At 39.8% G+C, this 23,152-nt stretch overlaps 1 protein-coding gene across 2 annotated transcripts in view; it reads right to left on the reverse strand.

Moving 5' to 3' along the window:
- Positions 1-19,014, reverse strand: part of LOC149227408 (putative low-specificity L-threonine aldolase 2) — a 133,391-nt gene extending 114,377 nt beyond the window's left edge. Inside the window, exons 1-3 of one of the 2 annotated variants that reach the window (XM_089377779.1) lie at positions 18,881-19,003; positions 18,248-18,753; positions 17,580-17,791 (exon numbers count right to left, since the gene is read on the reverse strand). In XM_089377779.1, coding sequence (XP_089233905.1) covers positions 17,580-17,791; positions 18,248-18,526 — 491 coding nt within the window. In that variant the 5' untranslated portion in view covers positions 18,527-18,753; positions 18,881-19,003. Of the gene's footprint in view, positions 1-17,579; positions 17,792-18,247 lie in introns of both variants that reach the window. The other variant, XM_089377778.1, reaches the window with a different exon arrangement.
- Positions 19,015-23,152: the final 4,138 nt, after the last annotated feature.

Below are 23,152 nucleotides of genomic sequence, written 5' to 3' on the forward strand. Positions count from 1 at the left end.
GGCTTGATTGACAATGACATGGAACAAACAGATTCAGATCAATAAATAGCGTAGCATTCGAGGACGAGAACGTTAATGCCATTGGACTCGTTGCTGGGCATAGTAAGACATCGAACCAATAACTCTGATATGGACGCTGAAGACATTAAAACGTTTCTGTATCTGGAATTTGGTGATGCAGCTAGCTACACAGTTAGAAGGCAGCTTAATTACGTGGATGAGGTTAATCAACTATATCCCGAGGTGGGCATTTTATTGAATGGATGCAGCGCCCACGAGAATTGTATCAATGTGTGCCCTTATGGAGTCCAAGAGACTATGAAGGGATCCACCATAGCGTCCCAAGCATCGCTATAACGACCACCGCACCAGTTGCCCGCGATGCTGTTAGAAGCTCATCACCTCATTCTCAGCAGAAAAGGAGGCAACAGTTCGAATGCCAGCTCTCACGGTAGGAACAACCGCTGGCCATGGTCATTGGAGCTATACGCAGATTATCTCTGACCGAATATGGCAGACAGAGCGCAGGTAAAGTCAGACAGAGAGCGCAGGTACAGAGAGCAGTTATGAACCAGAAATAAAACGTTCAAGTTTTGCAGAGAGAAACATTGTACGCAGTCTCTGGGGCAATAGAAATGTCAGAGAAGTTACACTGTCGGAGGAGGTATTCGATGGGTATACCAAGCGTTACCCAGATTATCACGCAGAGAATAATACAGTGACTCAGACAATTACGGGCTTAGAATAGCAAGGTTCTGACAGGGCAGGAGAAACAGAGAGCGCAGGAGCAACGGTGGTTAACGCAGAGCCGAGACAGTAATTGTATGGGCCATCATTTGTATGGTTAGCGCAGAGCGACCAGCGGAACCGATGGAGAGAGCGATAGGCTGAGCGTTAGACTGAGAATGGCAGGCAAGTTTTGCAGAGTTGACAGACTCTTAAAATACCCAGGCCTCTATTTTCAGATTGCTGGAATGTACATTACATCCATAATAGCAGCACTGACAATTATATGAATGTACATGACTTGCAGGTAAGAAAGGCCACAGAAAACAAGTGGCTCATATTTGAGCAGGGCAGGAGATCGCCTGCTCTGATACCATGTTAAACACACATGGGCAGCAAGCGAAATATGAATGATAAAACAACACAATTTTATTAACAAATGATTTACATTTATAGTACATGTGGTGACCGTTGGGTTTCACATCCCAAGGTCCCTTGGACTCCTTTTGTCCATTCAGCTTCCACACTAACCCATTGAGGATTAGGTGTCCAACACATTCCTCTAATTGCTAGTTGTTCCTGCAATTCTGGTTAGGGCACAATATGCAGCGCTAAACCCCCTTGACTGTGATGAACTGCTGATCTGATAAGGGTACTTTAAGTAGTCCAAAACTTCCTTCACAATCTCCAAATAGTCCAAAAAGAGCAGCCCTAAGAAACCCTTGCTATGGTGTTATGGCCTATGGCCTAACACATAGCAACACAGTATTGCATGTCCTCAAAACAGTTACATAAACATCATCAACGCATCAGTATATAACCACCCAATCTGCATATGAAACCAGCCCTATGTAGATCTGATCTAAGTCTAAGGACAAACTTCTTCAACACATAGTCTCACCTCATGACTGTGGCTTTCACTCCTTGCAAGCAGTCTTTAACCCATACCTAGAACAGCCTCTACCATTGTTCTGTCACCTATAGCAATGTGTTGTCATCTACATCAATCTGGCCATGATTCTTTCACACTTCTTGTTGTGTTGGGGTTTCCTTTGGCTGTGGCTAAGGTCCCTTCCTTGCTGACGATAAGTGACTTCCTTGATCTGCAGCTTAGGCTCCTTTAGATCTCGGTTTAGGCCTCCTTTATTGACTGCGGATTTAGGGCTCTCTAGACAGCAGATTAGAGACTACCTTTTGATGCGTGTCTGGCTTCTCTTGACAGCATCTAAGCCTCTTTTTTACTGTGGCTAGCGCTGCCTTTTACTGCGGCTTAGAGAATCCTATTAATTGCAATTTAGGGCTTTCTTTTCACTACGTTTTAGGGCTCTGTTGATAGCGGATTAGGGCTGCTGATAAGGCCTCCTTTTGCTATAGATTAGGCATGCGGTTAGGGCACTAGGGCACCTTCAAGACTACGACTATGGCTGCTTTACGACTGCAGCTAAGGCTAGGTAGATCTCCTTCCTTTAGGACTACCGCTAGGGCTTCTCCCTTAGGCTTTTCTTCATCTGTGGCTAGGGCTTCTCCCTTAGTCTTTTATTCATCTGTGGCTAGGGCTTCTCCCTTAGTCTTTTCTTCATCTGCGGCTAGGGCTTCTCCCTTAATCTTTTATTCATCTGCGGCTAGGGATTCTCCCTCTTGACCTCTCTTGCCACCAAACCCAAACGAGTGGAGAGAGATCATGAGAGAAGTGTGTCTCAAATGACATGAGGCCTCCTCTATTTATAATGCCACGTTGAGGTTGAGCTGGGGTGTTAAGTTATGGTATGTTCTATGCTTATAACAGTTTACTTCTTTTTCTTATTATATTCCACCGATTAGCAATCACATGTACATAAAGTAAAGTGCAGATAGAACATTAAACGATCGACAGAAAACAAGCCAAGACAAGAGACACAAGATGTGGCGCTAGCCAGGGACAAACCCCACAATGTGTGGGGAAACCCTTTGATCAAATCTTCTTTTATCTTCAATAATTCAGCAAAGAGAAATAGTACAATAAATCTGATTCATATCAGCAGTAGCAAACCCTAGATCAGTAGCATCAGCATTAGCGGCTTCATTATCAAACTAGGGCAGACCATATCTCACAAACCGACAGTCAGATTGACTTCATTCCACCACCAAAAGTTTCGGCTTCCAGAGGAGGTTCAGATGAACCTACAGCGCAGTTCAGATGAGGAGATCTTCAAGGCCACGCAAGTCAATCTTTACTTCTGCAGTTGCAGCTTCAGTTTCAGCAGTTTCCGGCTTCAAACTAGGGCAGTCGATATCTTGCAAACCGTTCATCGGATTGACTTCATTCCACCACCAAAAGTTTCGGCTTCCAGAGGAGGTTCAGATGAACCTACAGCGCAGTTCAAATGAGGAGATCTTCAAGGCCACGCAAGTCAATCTTTACTTCTGCAGTTGCAGCTTCAGTTTCAACAGTTTCCGGCTTCAAACTAGGGCAGTCGATATCTTGCAAACCGTTCGTCGAATTGACTTCATTCCACCACCAAAAGTTGCGGCTTTCAAAGGAGGTTCAGATGAACCTACAGCGCAGTTCCAAAGAGGAGATCTTCAATGCCACGCAAGTCAATCTTTACTTCTGCAGTTGCAGCTTCAGTTTCAACAGCTTCCGGCTTCACATGTGTGAGAGAGAGAGACCCATTTCAGCGCAGTAGAGAAGAGACTCATATCTGCGCAGTAGAGAGAGAGAGATGTGATGAGATGAGTGAGTCCAAATGAGGAAAAGTCCTCTTATATTTATACACAACGTTGGTGGGTGAATAGATGCGACTTTTGGGCTTCTGAGCCTACATGAGTTGTAGGTCGGCTTGATAATAATTCCATAATCAAAATAAATTCATATCTCCATGAATACTTATCGGAATCGGATGATCTTTATATCAATCCTACACCTCTCGACGAGAGGAATCTAATAAAAATATTATCAGCCATGAATAAGATGACCCACATGAAGTTTTGCCCTGGTTGCCAATTTTAACATGGGGTAATTTGGTTGCTGGCCGACCTTGACAAATTGTCAAATAATGCAAATAAATTCATATCTCCATAAATACATGTCAGAATCGGAGGATCTTTAAATCAATCCTACACCTCTCGAAGAGAGGAATCCAAGAAAAATATCAGTTGCCATAAATAAGATGACCCACATGGAGTTTGGCCCTAGTTGCCAATTTTAACAGAAACAAAGATAAAAGAAGAACATAAAGAGAAGATAATTTTACTACAAGAATATCATAAATAATTATCAATATAAGAGAATCTTTCTGCCTTTCTGATTTTCTAATAGTTTTGACCCTTATTACCCACCACCTGTGGGTAGTATGCATAGGAGAAAAGTTTTCTCCTAGATGGTCCTCAATTAACAGCGAGCAGCCCCCAGAAAGCTCAATGTGTCATTTTCTCCACCACCTGAGCCAACCATGTAGTCCCTCGCCCATCTGTTATGAATGTATGTTTGAAGGTGGGCCTCTTGACCCCAAAGGTATGGCTTTTCATTGGTATAGTTGAGTAATTTTCCTTACTTTTCATGGGCACTTTTGGGCATGAATTAGTGGGGGGATTCGGCGGAAAGAGTGGGTTAGGTTTGTATTCTTGTCTCCCTTGCCCAATTTCGTGGTTACCCTTGTATCCTAGTCCCATGGGATCTCCTTTAGTGGTCATTAGCTTTAGGGATGGCACTACATGGGAAATCCTGATTTTGGTTGCATGGTCCCACTTCCCAATACCACCTACACTGCTCCCCTTCAACTCATTTTAGCCCCATTCATCTATTTTCCCATCTAGGTCCACATGTGTCCACTGGATCCACATAGGGTTAGCCTCCCCCTCCCCTTGCCCACACCTTGGGTCGGGCCTGGAACGATGCCCCGGAGGTTGATGCAGCTAAAAAGAAAATAAAAAAGATAATTTGGCCACTTTCAACAGGAAATGTACCACAAAATACAAAAAATGGCCGGGACACACAAATTTAGAATGTGGGAAAAAGCCACACATGAGCTCTACCCCTCATCCATGGCCATCACCTTGGTTCCTATGGGCCCTAGATGAGCTCCCTTCATCATTAAGGAACCCATGATTGTCCCAATCCCTGGTGGGCGATGAACTGCCCCACCTCATGGTGGTATCCACTGCTACATATTACACATCATGCTCTCCATTCCTTGGAGCCCCAAGCAATTATGAAGAAAAATCAATCAAAGGACAAAAGCATATGAAGAAGGGTGGAAAAACAAAGGCAAAGGTAACTCATGTACCACTATTTTTCTCCCTCCTTCAGTCATATACCCAAGTCTGGGCTTCCCTTATTATAGCTACCCTTGCACCTTAACATGTGGTTTGGATGATTCCCCTGATCCCCACTCCATTCATTATTATATCATTTGCACCTACCACTTAAAGGATGTACCATGAACATGTCATCCACTTTAGAGGTTGAAACCACCTAATAGGGCCCTTGGTTAACCCCCTATTGAGCTTAGAGACACTTGTACATGCCAAAGCCTACTATGGAAGGGCAAGTCACCATGAAGTGCCCCATTGATCCCATGACTTGTAAGCTTTATTACTTGATTATTCTAATGACTTGTTGTATTGGAGGGCAAGGGGATGCATTGGATCTTATGCAGGATTGCAGGTGGGTGTTCATTTGGGGCTTGGTCCCACTATACGAAGTCCTAGCCCTCCAGAGAGCCACATTAGCACTTGTAAGGTGAGCGTTTAGAGCCATGGGCCTCCACCATAGCAGATATTGCTTCATGGACCCCCAGCACCGATCATTGATTGCTCGTGTTCCACCTTTTAGATGAAGATGATGCACTTGGTTCACCATGCCCAGTAGGCTACACACTTGCACCATACACTTGGCAAATGTTCCAAGGTCTAGAGGATGGCTCTCGCCATAGAGGGAGGGCTTACATCACCATCCTAGCCCTTACAGATGGTCTACAAGCATTTTCAATCCACCTGGAGACCCATGAAGATGTCCTTGTGCCCCCACACCCACTTGGGGAGTACCACAAGAAAACTCCTTGTCCACTATGAAGGGAGTCCAATTTCACATCATAGCACCGTTTAGACATCATTAGGCCTCCTCAAAGGCCCAACGACTTACTATGTCAATCATTCTGCCCTCTTGAGAGGCTTATCTTTACAGTATAGAGCTATTTGGTGGGCTTGTCACCAAAAGTATTGTTATTATGCACATTATTTAAAATTAGGGCTCAATTAGGCCAGTTTAGCTAAATCGAATTCATTAGAGTGTATAAATAGAAGTAAGATGATTCATTTTCATCATCATCACTTGGATTGGGTTATTTGCTCTTGCAAAGTTTTCTCTATCCCTTTTGGAGGACGAGTTTGGATGTTATGGATGAATTTTGATGTTTGGATATCTCTCTCTTGGCTTGGAGCTTCATTATTGGCATAATTTGATGATTGGATATACTCTTTTATATATGTAAGTACTCTTTTTATTCTTATTCTTGTCATTTACTTTTGTCAAATGAATGTTGTTGGGATTTTCGCTATACAAGTTTGAAATTTATTGTTGCTCTATATGAAATTGTGGGAATTTTGTTCTTTATAGCGTTGCATCATTTCATGGGCCATATATGAATGGGTGAATGTTCCTAGAGATAATTTATGTTAAATACATCTCGATAAGTCACCATTTATTGCAAACCAAAGTATAAAGTCCTTGCAGCAGTTGTTCTCGTGCTCTAAATGCCATGCAAAGTTGTTGAAGGCCTCCTTGATTGGGCAAATTCTTCCCAAACCATAAATTCTCATTGACTCCATATCTCCCAAAGGGCAATGCACTAATCCTCCATTGGTAAGCATTTTCAACGCTTATTCTTTTCACCTCCCTCTTTTTCTAGGCCTAGCCTACATAGGTCACCTAGGGCATAAATTATCTCACAATATAGCCATACAAACACTTTGATTTTTGGTCCACAACTGCGCTGAGGTTTTCTCTAGAGGACCTCCAAAGTTAAAGCAAATCCGACGGTGGGATATCGATATATAGCATGCCCTAGCTCAAGGACCATTTCTTTCCCTAGTTTCCCCTTGGCTAGTGTCCTCATTAGGGTCATTGAATTCAAACCTCAAAGAAAATTTGTCCTTTGATCCTCTTATCCTTCCTAATTAGGTCAAGCCCCGCATTGGGTGATCAACTCCATACCCTTGACCTAATTTTGGGTTCGCTTGGTCCCGTGTGGTCCCACAACCTATTGACGCAAATTCCACAAAGATCACACAAAGACCAATTCTCCATAAGGATTTCCAGACCTAAGAATCATTTTTGCTAGATATATTCCCAAACCCTAACCTCGAAAATCCTCTTAGCCCTTCTTAGAGAGCATATCACCTTGCTTCTAGAGCAAGAAAGCCATATAATTGAGTCTCTCTTGTGTATAAGCCTTAGGAATCACTCCTTTCCCTCTCATTGTTCCATTCATTTAGTGATTCCCCTTTATATTGGGTAGCCTCCCATCAGCGAAAGTCCGTAAAGAGCAGGGAGATTTAGTTGAGGTGACAGTGGGCTATTACTCCATTGTTGCCCTTGACCTAGTAGTTGCTTTATAGGATCCCCTCCTAGGACCCCTGCTAGTTTGAGCGGTAACATTTTGGCATCGTTGTAAAGAAATGAGACATCTGTATTGTTCCCCATACGACATATTGACATATCATTATTGGCGACTCCATTGGAAGAATGAAGCCCTAGTTCTTCATTGAACTTCAAAGTTAATGCTTGTAGGGTGAAGCAAGCATCTATTAAGGCATCTACATTCACCCTGGTGACTCTGTTTTAATCCTAATGTGTAAAATCATAAAAAATGGACTATCTCGAGCAGCATGGTTTCCCTCCCTCTCCCTATAATAACCTTGATCTTGAAGAAGTTCTAGAGCATCTGGAAATCAAGGCATGGATGAGAAGTTGGATGCCTAGGTTCAAAGGAAGTCCTGATCAAGATCCCAATGTCCATATTGACAACTTATTTTGGGCCTTAACCCCGGTAAGGATTAACAATGATGACATGATTATGAGGTAACTGGATTTATCACTTGAAGGTCAAGTTAAAGATTGGTATGATAGCCTCCCTCATGAAATTGACACTAATTATGATAGTTTTGAAGATATTTTTTTGGAAAGATGAGGTGGCATCCCTCATGAAGAGTGGGAAGCTCTTAGGCTAACAAATCAAAGAGACCCCTCTGTGCATGAGCCAAGCAATGGGACGAGTAATCTTGAAAGGGATCTTGGTGAAAATTTCAATGAAAAATATGTCTTCAAAAGGTAAGGTCTTGAGTCCCCCTTTAATTTCTGAACAAAGCCCTCCTTTCATTACCTATGATAAAACCCTAGAGGAAGGTCTCACTAAAGGAGTAGGAGATAACCTTGATGATCTAAGTGATAAGCAGGAAGATGAGTCATCGTTGGGTCCACACAATGAAAAGGATGATTCTGACAACATGTGTGTAGGGAAGAATGAGTTCGTGGAGAATAAAGTTGAGACTAATATTACCTTTCTCAAGGACGCTACCCCTGATGATTCTCCTTTCGAGAACCTTGAGGAAGGTAATCCCATTAGCCCTTGGAAGGTGACAATGGAGATTACTTCTACATTGAAAAGGAGAAACGGGAAATTGTTAGTCCTCAATTTGATCATGCTTCCATTTATGACACCGACAAGGAGGATGAGGTTGATATTGATCTTCCTTTTCCCTCGAGCACTAATTATGATGACATATCCATCGATACGCTAGAAAAGGAGGATTATTGTTTGCCCATGCATAAAAAGGGTGAGTTGGAAGTAATTGATTCCCCTTTTAGGGAAGACCCTATCTCTGATATCGATAAGGCTCTTACATATCGCTCTTATGATTCTATATCACTTGAGCATTTAGACTATGATTTTGAGGAGGAAAAAATCGTTGAATATAGCACTTCACCCTCCCTTTTTTCTCTTATTCATCATTATGAGTCTTCCTCAAGTGATTCCCTCACCCCTTTTCATATGATCTGCAATGAGCATGGGCACTTTTACTCTCCTAGGTATGATGTTGAGGAAGAACCATCCACAAGGTGCATCCCTCCTTCCCCCTCATCCCCTCAAGTTTTTGAATACAATCACTCCATTGAGCAACCGATCTGTTGCCCCCTTCCGTGTCTCAAGTCTCCTTTCTCCTCCCATCATGACCTTGTGGCACCTCTAAAGCATAATATTATAAACAATGATTGTGATAGGGAGTTCTTGAGAGAGATCATTCATTTCACCATTGTGTATGTGAAAATTTCAAAACTGAAATCCTATTGTAGCAACTGGAATTTATTTTTCTAATTGTTAATTAATTAACAATTGATCTGCTCCGACAAATATCAAATAAATCACATTGCAACCTTCATAAATACAATATTGCAGAAATAATAGCATTGGAATCTGAGAAAATACTAACACACACATAATAAAATTGACAACGTTATTTTTGGACAATCGTCCCCGGAAAAACCCAATGCGGGACAATCAGTGCAACAATTGAGGGTTTTATTATTATGCGGTAGTGAAATCTGAGTACAATAATCTGGATGTCGAATCTGGCAATCCTATAGAGAAAAATACTGGCAAAATTCTAGTGAGGAATTTTCCTCACCCCATAGGCAAATTCGGGCTCTGACTGTAGCTCCAATTGAGTCGTCCAAACTGCCTCCACAATGGCCTGCGTCACCCTAGCGTGGTATTTTCCACGCTCAGCCTGAATCAATTGCTCCTATAGCCATCATGTTTGCCATTGGCTGAGAAACCATCTCTCCAACCTTCTAGAACCAATCCGGCCTCTGGAACTGAAACTCAACTTCTCTGCAACTAAATCGAACTGCCCTCTAGAGGCTACTATGCAGTCCCTGCGTCAGCCTCACTGTGGTACTTCTGCCTCTCTGCAAATGCACTCGCTAGATCTGGAAATCTTCCTCCAGCCTCATTGTCTTTGCCCCTCACTGTCTCTGCTTCCTCACGGAAGCTCGAACCTTGCAGCAACTAACTGTTGCTACTCTGGAAAATCGAATTCTCCAAGTGTTTCCGGTGTGTATTCTCTAAGTACCCATCGACTTCCTCTTATAATCCACTGTTGAGCACCAACGACCAAGATTAAATCTTAATCAATGACTAAGATCATCTTAGAGTCAATCAGTGTGAGTTTTTAGATGATTCGCACCTTGACTTAATTAATTCTGATAAATTAACCATATTCTTTAAGTTTAGACTTTGGAAATATTTTAAAACGGCTAATAATCTAATGAAGCCATCTCTAGGTGGAATTTCCAGAAATGATTTCTAGGTTTTGGAGATCTCATGCATTCTAGCCTCTCCACCAAATTTCGTGGCTAGAACACATCCAATGCTACAGAAACTAACACTCTTAGCGAGGATTGTGTTCTCTCTAGTGCTTCACATCCTGCCATAACACCCTGTCTCTGTATCACCTTCTGTTACGTTGTTGCTGCCCATCAACTACTGCGCAACTCTGATGTTGCATCTGTGTTGTTGTTGACTCTGTTGTACTACTGCCAACTCTGCATCTTGCAGTGCAAATCCCTCTCATTTGTTGTTGTTGCAACTGCAACTACTGCAACTGAGAAGCATCCAAAATACTAAATCAATTGTGTTCAGTATGATGCATCTATCTCCCAAGTCTTGACTGCTACTAGCTACTGCACTATCCATTGAAGTATCTGTGTTGTTGCTGACTCTGCTCTATGCCACTTTGCACTGCTACCAACACTGCACTGCGCTCCTCAGCATCTAACTGCTACTAGTCTGCAACTGTCGCTTTGGAACTAACTGTGTCAACTACCACTGATCCATCCTACTACTGAATATTGTGGGCCCCTGTAGCCAGGTAATGATCCATGAGGTGGACTCCTCACGAACCCCGCCCAATCTTTGTAGCTCTCTTGGGCTACAATTCCAAGTCGCCCCACCTCACTCTGGAGGTATGGCTGCCATCATCACAAATTCTTCCTCCATTTTGGAGGAAAGCTTGTCAATCTCAGCCGATGCTGCCTGTTGATCCTACTTCTCCGACTTGTCCCTCTTCCTGAGAGGACACTGCGTGATGTAATGATCGAGCTCACCACACCTGAAGCACTTGACTTTCGATAGGTCCTTCTTCTTCCTTCTCTACTTCCCCTATCCCTGACTGGGACCCTTTGATGTGAGGGCCACATTCTCCTCCTCCTTCACCACCTTCGATCTGCTACTACTGCTGCCACTGATGGAGCTCTTAAGCAGAGCTTGCCTCAACTCCTCTTGTTGCAGATTCAACCCACATTTGGTCCCACTGTGGCAAATTATCTCTGCCCAGTATACTTTGGAAGAATACTTGCCAATCCTCTGAAACATTGTTTAGAGCCAGTCGCACTAGCTTTGATGGCTGAGGTGTTGCTCAAACAACTGCACGCTGGTCTCAGACCTCCTGAATCCTAGGGAAGAAGGGATCTATGCCTTCCCCTTTCTACATCCTGATGCATCTCATCTTCTCCTCTAGGAACATCTTCCGCTGCTAGGAAGTACCCTAGTATAGCGTGGAGAGAGCATCCCACATCCCTTTGGTTGTTCCCTTGGCTGCTATATGTAAGACTATATGGTCCTAGACTCCATCCAGGATCAACCGCTTCGCCTTCACCATTTCCTTCTTGTATTCCTTCAGTTGATCCGCATCCTGAGGAACTGCCACACGTTATCCATGTAGACTTTCAGGCCATATTCATCTAGAAGGAAGGACATCCTATCCTTCCATATGACGTAGTTGGAAGCTCCATCCAACCTATCCTGACCTCTAAAGCCCTATTGTGGCCATCTCTAATCAAGTCGAAAACTCCCTCTTTCCCTTTGCTTGGTTGTTGCTCTGCTACTAGCACTTCCTTCTAGAATGCACCAATCTGCTAGCTACTACTGCCAATCTGCCTAAAAAAATCAAACTTCTAAGACTAGAATTCCTTGAGAGAAATTTTCCCTCTGTTGTGTGTGCTTTTCTCTTCTACCCGACGCAAATTCTACTACTGCAACTGCTGCAAAACCCTCTGCATCCAACTAGAAATTTGCTCAGTGAAAAATCTGAGCTGCTACTACTCCCTCTGACTGCTAGAATCACTAATCTGGGTAGCTCGAACTTTCTGCAACCCCTGCAACTGAAAATCGAACTTCCCAAGCAATTTGATCTACTTGTCCTAGGCTCTGTGCAGTCTCTCTGGAAATTTCGATCTGTTGCTCCCACTAAACAGCGAAATTCCATTTCCTGCTTCTAAGCTTCCCGGCTGATCACTCACGCTCTGATACCATGTGAAAATTTAAAAACTGAAATCTTATTGTAGCAACTGGAATTTATTTTTCTAATTGTTAATTAACTAACAATTTATCTACTGTGACAAATATCAAACAAATCACAATGCAACCTTCACAAATAAAATATCGCGAAAATAATTACGCTGGAATCTGAGAAAATACTAGCACACACATAATAAAATTGACACCGTTATTTTTGGACAATCGTCCTTGGAAAAACCCAATGCAAGAAAACCGCTACAGCAGTTGAGGGTTTGATTATTATGCGGCAGTGAAATCTGAGTACAATAATATGGATGCCGAAGCTAGCAATCCTACAAAGAAAAACACTGGTAAAATTCTAGCGAGGAAATTTCCTCACCCCACATGCAAATCCGAGCTCTAACTGTAGCTCCAAGTGAACCGTCCAAACTACCTCTGCGTTGGCTTGTGTCACCCTAACGCAGTATCTGCCATGCTCAGCCTGAATCAATTGCTCCTGTAATCGTCATGTCTACCACTGGCTGAGAAATTGTCTCTCCAGCCTTCTGGAACCCTTTCCCGGCCTCTGGAACTGAAACTCGGCTTCTCTCCAGCTAAAACGCACTGCCCTCTAGAGGCTACTTCGAAGTCCCTACGTCAGCCTCAATGTGGTACTTATGCCTCTCTGCAAATGCACTCGCTAGATCTCGAAATCATCCTCTAGCCTCACTGTCTCTGCCCCTCACTGTCTCTACTTCCTCACTAAAACTCAAACTTTCTGGCAACTGTCTGCTACTACTCTGGAAAATTGAATTCTCCAAGTGTCTCTGGTGTGTACTCTCCAAGTGCCCATCGACTTCCTCTTATAATCCACTGTTGGAGCACCAACGACCAAGATTAAATCTTAACCAATGACTAAGATCATCTTGGAGTCTATCTGTGTGAGTTTCTAGATGATTCGCACCTTGACTTAATTAATTATGATTAATTAACGATATTCCCTATGTTTAGACTTGGGAAATATTTAAAAAACGACTAGTAACCTAATTAAGCCATCTCTAGGTGGAATTTCCATAAACAATTTTTGAGATCTCATGCATTATAGCCTCTCCACCAAATTTCTTGGCTAGAACACATCCGATGCTGCAAAAACTAACAATGTACTTAGAGGGAAAGCCTCACACTCCTAGATTGACTTATTTTCCTTCTCCTAGGGCTTCCTTTTACCTTGAATGGAGATCATATTTTCCCACCTACCACCCCCCACCCGCTTTTCCTCCATGTGACTGTGTTTGCATTTGCTTTGGGATATGCTGCATGAGTAATCATACTGGTAGGCATATGTATATTGATATGATGATATGTTGGCTGCACTGGTTTTATGATTACACTTAGCATTAGCCTTCCTATATGAATGTTAGGGTAGGATGCATTGCATGCTGATTTTTCGCATTAGAACTAACCTCATATGATATTATCATGGTAGATTAGTTGCATTTAGATTAAATTTGCATATTTTTACTTTCCTGTTGATTTTACGGCCTAATACTAAGCATGGATGATCATAAGACACCACAAAAACATGTTTCCCGCGTGCTTGGTCTTTGATATGTGCAGGTAACAGGTCTACGATACCAAGAGATCGCTAGTGTTCTCATGACCTCCCGTTCAAGTGGTTTTGTGCACTTTTCCGAGAGCTCATGTCCAAGTTGGAGCCAGATGTAACAAACCACCAGTGGGTAGTATGCATAGGAGAAAAAATTTCTCCTAGATGGTCCTCAGTCGGCAACCAGTAGCCCCTTGCAGCCCCCAAATAGCTTGATGTGCCATTTTCTCCGCCACCTGAGCCAGCCATGTGGTCCCTTGCCCATCTGTTATGAATGTATGTTTGAAGGTGGGCCTCTCGACCCCAAAGGTATGGCTTTTCATTGGTATAGTTGAGTAATTTTCCTTACTTGTCATGGGCACTTTTGGGCATGAATTGGTGGAGGGATTCGGCGGAAAGAGTGGGTTAAGTCTGTATTCTTGTCTCCATTGCCCAATTTCATGGTTACCCTTGTATCATAGTCCTGTGGGATATCCTTTACTGGCCATTGGCTTTAGGGATGGCACTCCATGGGAAATCTCGATTTTGGTTACGTGGTCCCGCTTCCCAATACCACCTACACTACTCCCCTTCGACTCATTTAGCCCCATTCATCTCTTTTTGCATCTGGGTCCACATGTGTCCACTGGATCCACACAGGGTTAGCCTCCCCCTCCCCTTGCCCAAACCTTGGGTCGGGCCTGGAACGATGCCCTCGAGGTTGGTGCAACTAAAAAGAAAATAAAAAGCATAACTTGGCCACTCTCAATAGGAAATGTACCACAAAATGCAAAAGATGGTCGGGTACACAAATTTAGCATGTGGGAAAAAGCCAAACATGAGCTCTACCCCTCATCCATGACCATCACCTTAGTTCCTATGGGCCTTAGATGAGCCCCCTTCATCATTAAGGAACCCATGATTGTTCCAAACCCTGGTGGGCGATGAACTGTCCCACCTCAATTGGGTATCCGCTGCTACATATCACACATCATGCTCTCCATCCCCTGGAGCACCGAGCAATTATGAAGAAAAATCAATCAAAGGAAAAGGGCATATGAAGAAAGGTGGAAAAACAAAGGTCGAGGTAGCTCATGTACCACGATTTGCTCTCTCCTTCACTCATACCCAGGTGTGGGCTTCCATTATTATAGCTACCCTTGCACCTTGACATGTGGTCTGGATGATTCCCCTGATCCCCACTCCATTCCATTATTATATCATTTTCCACCTACCACTTAAAGTATGTACTATGGACATGTCATCCCCTTTAGAGGTTGAAACCACCTAATAGGGTCCTTGGTTAACCCCCTATTGAGCTTGGAGACACTTGTACATGCCAAAGCCCACTATGGAAGGGCATGCCACCATGAAGTGTCTCATTGATCCCATGACTTGTAAGCTTTATTAATTGATTATTCTAATGACTTGTTGCATTGGAGGGCAGAGGGACGCATTGGATCTTCTGCTGAATTGCATGTGGGTCTTCATTTGGGGCTTGGTCTCCCTATACGAGGTCCTAGCCCTCCAAAGAGCCACATTAGCACTTGTAGGGTAAGCGTTGAGAGCCATGGGCCTCCACCATAGCAGATATTGCTTCATGGATCTCCAACACCGATCATTGATTGCTTGTGTTCCACCTTTTGGATGAGGATGATGTGCCTGGTTCACCACGCCCAGCAGGGCTCCACACTTGCACCAGTGACCAGACACTTGGAAAATGTACTAGGGCCTAGAGGATGTCTCCCGCTGCAGAGGGAGGGCTTACATCACCATCCTAGCCCTTACAAATGGTCTACAGGCATTTTCGATCCACTTGGAGACCCATGAGGATGTCTTTGTCACCCCACACCCACTTGGGGAGCACCACAGGAAAGCATACATAAATTACTAATATTTTAATAAAAGTCAAAGGTCTCAACCAGTTGAACCAGCCAGTTAACAAATCAAACCGGTTCACAACCGAGTTCAAGACCCGAGGGGTGAACCAGTCAAACTGACCAGTTCTGGTTATGGTTCGGCCAGTTTCTAAAAGCACTGGTCGCAGCCTAATTTATCTCATAGGCATGCAAAATGGGCTTCATACTTGCAGAGTCATTAGTTTGTGATACAACATCAAAGAGGGAAATCAAAAGAGTAATGGATGCACGAAGTCAAAGGCATCATTTACTTGTTACCATGAGTAATCAGCTAGAGGGTTTTGAAAATTTGAAGGAGGAATATGAGGTTGACAATTTGTTTAGCAAAGTTGTCATATTCTTTCATAATCTGGCCAGCACAGGTCGGAATCCATATCGAGATTATTTGATGATGGAAGTTTTTCTATTATGTGGCAAGCAACTGTGCATTCTTAAAGGTTCAATGAATTAGAGAGACATATTGTAGAGCACTTGGTGGTCATATTAGCAGGTACATGACAACCACCCTCTCAGAGAAAAATTTACTGGCCACACATATGTGGATCTAAACAGATTTGTGTCTACTTGCAGGACTTGTCAAATGGCAATAGGATCACAACACACCAGGTCATAGAAACCCCTACCGATGCTAGGAGGAACCTGGATTGATATCTTTATGGACTTTTTGCTGTGATTGCCTCGTATTCCAGGAGGTAATGATTCCATTTTATGTTGCCGTGGACAGGTTTTTAAACATGGTCCATTTTGTTCCATGTAAGAAGACATGATGTCAGCAAGATTGCCGGTTTATTCTCTAATGAAATTGTACGCTTACATTGGCCGCCAAAGAGAAAAGAGAAGACATCAAGAATCTTATCAGACATGGGTCACCAAGAAAGAACTGATTAAATATAGTGGGGTCGGTGTGCATCCTAAACTCTGAACCACAAGATGGAGACATTTTCAAAGCAAGGAGAGAATGATGCAGGACAGAAATTTTAAGAGATGCAGGGCAGAAAGTTAAGGGCCATTTGGGCCTGTTCAGTTTCTAGATGGACTGCACCCATTAATCTATTTTATGGATTGCACACTGGAACTGCAGTAATTGGATTTTATATCTTTATACAGCTACATCAATCAGTTGGTTTTAGGGAATTTAATAGTACACAATTTAACTTTCTTGATTGAGAATTTTAAAGAATTAGTAAGGGTCCCATGTTGGACTTCTTCCGGATATAGAAGCACTCTTACGAGTCGCATTTTTATAGAGAAAAATAGGCTGAATGAAAACCTCTTTGACGGGGATAGAGGAATCTTGTAGAAAAGGAGAGAACAACGGAGTTTTTCTCTCCAGATTTTCTTAATTGATCATCACGGGCCATGCCTATTGACACTGTGGTTTAATTTTATTGCTGGATCTTCCTATTGCAGACACTATGATATCGATTAGGGCTTAAGTATAAATCAGGCCATCATCGTCTCAAGCTGTTGTTTCTAGATCAAAAGTCCTCTCATGAAGGAAGCTGCAGTGATTCTTCTACCACTACACTCTTACATAACATACTGTTAAAGAAATATGTGAAGCTGATAGAGCTCATGGCCATAAGTATAGCCCCACCTTAAACAAAGTGATGTTATGGCCCTTTTCTACCAACATAGTGGTTGATTGGCAGTGAGGCTGATATGGTTCCTTGCTCAGCTTTCCCCTCCCTCCTGTGTGTTTAGAATATTAACAGACTGTGACATCTTAAGACTATTAAATCTCCCCTTGTCTCCTCTCGATCTCCTCCCTAAACATAAAGACATATGAAACTCTACCCGACCGAAAAAAACACAAAAAAAGGCCATGGAATTTCTAAAAATTGAACTAAATTGTTCCTGAGATTACCACAGCTACCTTCAGCAGCCAGAAAGACAATTATCACAACTTAAGTTGTTTTAATGCAAATTAGATTAGCACGGCCACCTTCAGCAGCCAAAGAAAAATTTATCATCATTAAACTGTAAAAGCCAGCCATGGATTCCACGGATTCAGGGAACAGTATAGCAACTTACTTCGCATGCGTGTTCTCTATGCATATGAGGCGTGTTGTAGGGTAATATAACTCTGCACACCGAATGGAAGCTTCAATTTTTCTCAGGTCCATTGTTCCATCTTCTTTGTTAGGAACCACTCGGGGATGGACGTGACCAATTGTTGAAATTCCACCATTTTCATACAAATGTATGTGGCTGTCTGAACCAAGTATCACTTCACTGCCCCTCACCTGACACAACACCATAATAACACAGTGAATTTTCATTTATTAAATCCTAATCTCAAAGATATTTATCAGTAGCAAATTGCAAAATAACAAAACGATAATATTTAAGCACCATTTCACCAAAATGAATTTTTTGTTTTCCTAAGGAATAAAAATAATTTACTTGACAAATTCAAGGAAAGAAAAAGGATGAAAAGACCTCGTTAAATCATAATCTCAAAGATATTTATCAAGTAGCAAATTGCAAAATAACAAAAAGATATTTAACCACAATTCCACCAAAATGATTTTTTTCCAAAGGAATAAAAATAATTTACTGGAAAAATTCAAGAAAAGAAAAGGAATAAAGAGACCTCGCAATGAACCAGAACGCTGATAAGGTCACCAAAATGATTTTTTTCCAAAGGAATAAAAATAATTTATTGGACAAATTCAAGAAAAGAAAAGGAATAAAGAGACCTCGCAATGAACAAGAACGCTGATAAGGTTCCCCATGGTGCCCGAGGCCACGAACAAACCAGCCTCTTTGCCCATTACTTTGGCAACCTGGTGCTGTAACTGGTCCGCCGTGGGATCCGAACCCAGGACGTCGTCGTCCACGTCAGCGTTCGCCATTGCGGCACGCATCGCATCGGTCGGCCGAGTCACGGTGTCGGAACGGAGGTCGACGACCCGAGGTGCAGATTTCGATTCTGGCAGACTTCCATTGGCCACGGCATTTGATGAAACCAGTTCCATGGGATCACAGAATTGTTTAACAAAATATTAGTGCGAGGGCTTCTTTATAGAAGCAAACTTACAGGTTGAGAGAATATGGGTTTGAACTGCCAGCCAGCTTCAAAGTGCCAGAGGCTACAGCAGACACTTCTGAGTAAAAAGCACAAAGGCTTGGACGCATGCAAGGAGCAATTTGGAAGCAGAGCAGAGCAGAGCATATAGCGGACTGAATGAGAACCCCCGACGTCCTGAGAGAGAAATGAAGATATTATGAAATAAAATGATACCCGAATGCGGGTGATGGACAGATGACAAAGATTCTGTTAAGGGAAGTCAGGGAACGCCACTTTTTATGGCATATGCGGTGACGTTTACCAGAAACTTTGCCGATTGTCGCTCGGAATTGACAAACGAAATTGTGAAGGACAAAACGAACAGGCCACTTAATTGCATATCATCCATGATTATCGTTTGTTGTCCAGTAACGAGTAAAATGGGATTTCAAAGACGGGTCATATTTTGCAACTACCTTTGATTACTCAGCGTCGAGTCATATTTCGTAACGACTGGTTAGATTCTGTGATTATTTAGTGAAAATATCACTTTCCTTAAAACTTTCAGAGATTCAAGATTAAGCCTTTAATTAAGTATTTATTGATGATGATGGTAGCAGTTATATTTGTGAATGGAAATTGATTTATAAATATATTTTTCTGAAATTTATATATTATTATATTATATTTTATAATTAAATTTATTGTATTTTATAACTTATTTATGATTTATGAGATAGTATGTAAGGGTATATTATTATATTATATTATATTATATTTTATAATTTAATTTATTTAAAATTATTGCATTTTATAATTTATATATGATTTATGAGATAGTATGTAAGGGTATATTATTATATTATATTATATTATATTTTATAATTTAATTTATTTAAAATTATTGCATTTTATAATTTATATATGATTTATGAGATAGTATGTAAGGGTATATTATTATATTATATTTTATAATTTAATTTGTTTAAATTATATTGTATTTTATAATTTATTTATGATTTATGAAACTAGTATGTAAAGCTATATTATTATATTATATTTTATAATTTAATTTTTTAAATTATATTGAATTTTATAATTTATTTATGATTTGTGAGACTAGTATGTAAGGGTATTTAAATAATTTTAAAAAAAATATACAAGTTTAGTGGGACTAAATTTTTATGATGTCTAATATATCAATGAGATCCAAGATTTACTGGATAAATAATTAAAATTATTTGAAAATCACATTGTATTGTAAATATTTTTTTATAACAGTTGTTTAAGTCTAGGTCACCCTAATTTTAATATAATTGAAGTTATATATATAGATAGATATATATATTAAATTTTAAATTTTAAATCATAATAATTTTACAAAAATATTACAATTATATAAATTAAAAATTCTTAAATGCTAATAGGCATCAATCCATCAGAATCATCAAAACACTTACCTTATGATATATATCACATTGCCAAAATTTAAAACAAAAAACAAACAAACAAATAAACAAACTCATTTTAAAAAACATATAATAATATTGTAACAATATTTTTGGTCATGGAAATTCAATATTTTTTGTCATGGAGATTCACCTCCACTTTGTCTTAGAGATTCTTAACTTGTAAATAGTTATTATTACAATAACAAGGCTCATCAAGACCATATGTCCAATATGTCATGAATTTTTTTGTTAGTCAAATATTTTGAAATAAAATAATTAAAAAAACATAACTATAAATCTTAACCCTACTATACATATTTCAACATATTTCATGGAGATTAAATCTCTACTAACCACTTAATAATCACTGATAATTAAATTAAAGTTATAAAAAGCTTATTCTAAAATAAATAATTTTATCAATATAATAAAACCTATTAATATAAATATATATATTAAAAAAATTACATTAAATTATCATATATCACTACTTATATTAATTTTCAAAATTACTTAAATTTTAATATAAGAGAATTGGATTCAAAATAGGAATTTTTTTAAATATACCCAAAAATAATATGTAAATTTAAATATAATTAAAAATATATGTATACAAATAAATTATTGGTATATTTTTAATTAATAAATTTGGAACTTGTATTAAAAAAAATGAATTCAATATCTTATTTTTAAATTTACTTTATTCAATATTTTAAATAAGGTAGGATTTGGATTCTTTGTTTTTTATTCTTCAAATTGGTGTTTAAGGGGATGTTATGGCTAAATGGGATTCTTTTATCTTATTTTAAGGGGATGTTATGGCTAAATGGGATTCTTTTATCTTATTTTGGCTAGGAGGAGTATTATGTTAGGATTTGGATTGGATTCCTTGGTTTGGTCAAAGGTTCCGCTAACTAGCCAAATTTCTTCAAAAGTTGCTTACGATGCTCTTTGTAGTAATTCTCTTTCAGATGTCAATGTATGGTGGTATAAGAAGATTTGGGCTTGGCCTATTCCTCCAAAATTGAAAGTTTTTATATAGTTGACATTGAAGAAAAAGTTTCTTATTATTGACAATCTCCAGAAAAGAGGATTTCAGGGGCCGAATAGATGTGTTCTGTGTGTTGTGGATGGGGAATTTGTTCCACATCTCTTCTTTGAATGCTCCTTTGCTCTTGAAGTATGGAGAGTGTCACTTATTTCCTTAAAACTTCTCAGTTCCTTTTTTGACAGCGATCTAGAAGGTTGTTTATATTGGTGGGATTCTCATATGGGAGTCAATTGTGGATTGTCGATTTTTATTGCATGGGGGATACAAAAATCTCGCAATTGTTTGATTTTCAAAGACAGAGTGTCAGATCTACATTATACCATACCCCAAATCCTTAGTTTCTTTCAGGAATATAAAAAGCCCCTGAGGGTTCGTCAATTCAGGGGTTTACTTGGACATCCTATTCTAGTGGTTGAAAATCACAACCTTTTTTAATGGGGTGTTTACAAACAATATTAGGGGGCAGGCATATGTATTTCTTTTAATGGTAACAAGTTCATAAAGGCTTAGCTAAACACGATCAAATCATCAAACACAACTTCAGAATTGATTGCAGCATGGGCATTATTGTTCATTTTCTCTTCATATGGTGTTAAGGTCCTTAAGGTTTTCAATGATTCTATGTGTGTGATCAATTTTCTCTCAAGGCACTCTTCTATACAAGCACTTTCTATTCACAGCTGGAAGCAGAGGATCCTACTACTAAAATCAACCTTTCATCCTTTACTTTTTCATCACATTTATCATGAATGGAATGCACAATCGGATTATCTCTCAAAGAGGGCCCTAACAGTGGATAAAGGATACATTTTTTTGAGGAATTTTAGGGCTTATCAAGGATTAGAGCTGATAGAATTGATATTTTGATAGATCTTCAGTGGGAGGCCTTCCTTCAAGAGTAGGAAATTTTTGTTGATATTGGTCTATGTCATGTTTTTTGTTTTTCCAAGTTGATCTCGGGTTCATCTATTCATTTCAAATGGGTGATCCTTTCCCTTGGCGTGATGTTCTGACTTTTGTATAGTCTATGCTCTTTTGGGTGATTATATTTATATCTATTAGCCAATTCTCATGTGTCCAACTTTCTCTTATGGGTTTGTTTCTCAACATACATAGATGTCCCTCCTCTATATGATCAATTTTGTAAGATGCTCTAAGGTAGCAATACAACAGTTTGAACAAGCTATGATAGTATATGCTAATAGTAGATGTATTCGAGTTTTAAATATTTCATTTAATGAAATGAGTTATTTTCCTTCTCTTAAAAAAGAAAAAGAAAAAAAATAGGATTAGCGTGTAAATTTAAAAAATGAGATATTATTTTGTAAATTAATTGAGCTAATATTTCTTATTATTCCCCAAATAAATTTATAGAAGAGGGATAAGAAGATTGGCATGTTAATAACTAAAAAAAGTGTTATTGCATTGAGAGGTGTGTATTTTACAACCTATTATTGTGTTAATTACAATTAATTAAATTTGGATAAATTTTGAAATCTAAATTTTTATATAAAAATAAAATAGTTTTAAAAGATAAATATTAAAAAATAAAAATAAAATATTATGGATTTATCTTGAATTCAAACCTATAGTATTGAAAAATTAAATTTCCAAACTCGGAAAACTAAGGTTTGCAGCTTTAAGGATTTGACCCTTCTCAACACACAGTATATTTAAGATTAATATGGATTTATGTTAATTTGATCACCCAACTTAGGGTTGGGATAAAGGAATAAGATTCAATTTTGCATACAACAAAAAAATTTACAAAGATGAAAGAATATGATTAACATGTCGCTAGTAAGTGTAGCGTCATGAGATCTCGTATCAGGGTGATCCTCTGAATAACACGTCGTTTCAGGTTCTACAGAACAACAATCACACCAGCTGTGAATAGGGCGTTTAGGTGGTGGTCATGCATTAGATATCTCATTCAATTGAGCTCTATCTTTGTTAATTCAAGTTGTTCAGAACATTTCCTTTGAATCCTCCTTGTGATTAACCTTACATTGGATCTCATTCTCCAGTTTAGATGTATTTCTCAGTCCCTTCGTTTCCTCCTTCATTCGATCTTGCAAGAGGCAACCTTTAA

This window comes from Pinus tabuliformis, chromosome J, assembly GCF_031772625.1.
Source record: "Pinus tabuliformis cultivar Carrire ecotype Pingquan chromosome J, CPIR1, whole genome shotgun sequence".
Lineage (NCBI taxonomy): Eukaryota > Viridiplantae > Streptophyta > Pinopsida > Pinales > Pinaceae > Pinus > Pinus tabuliformis.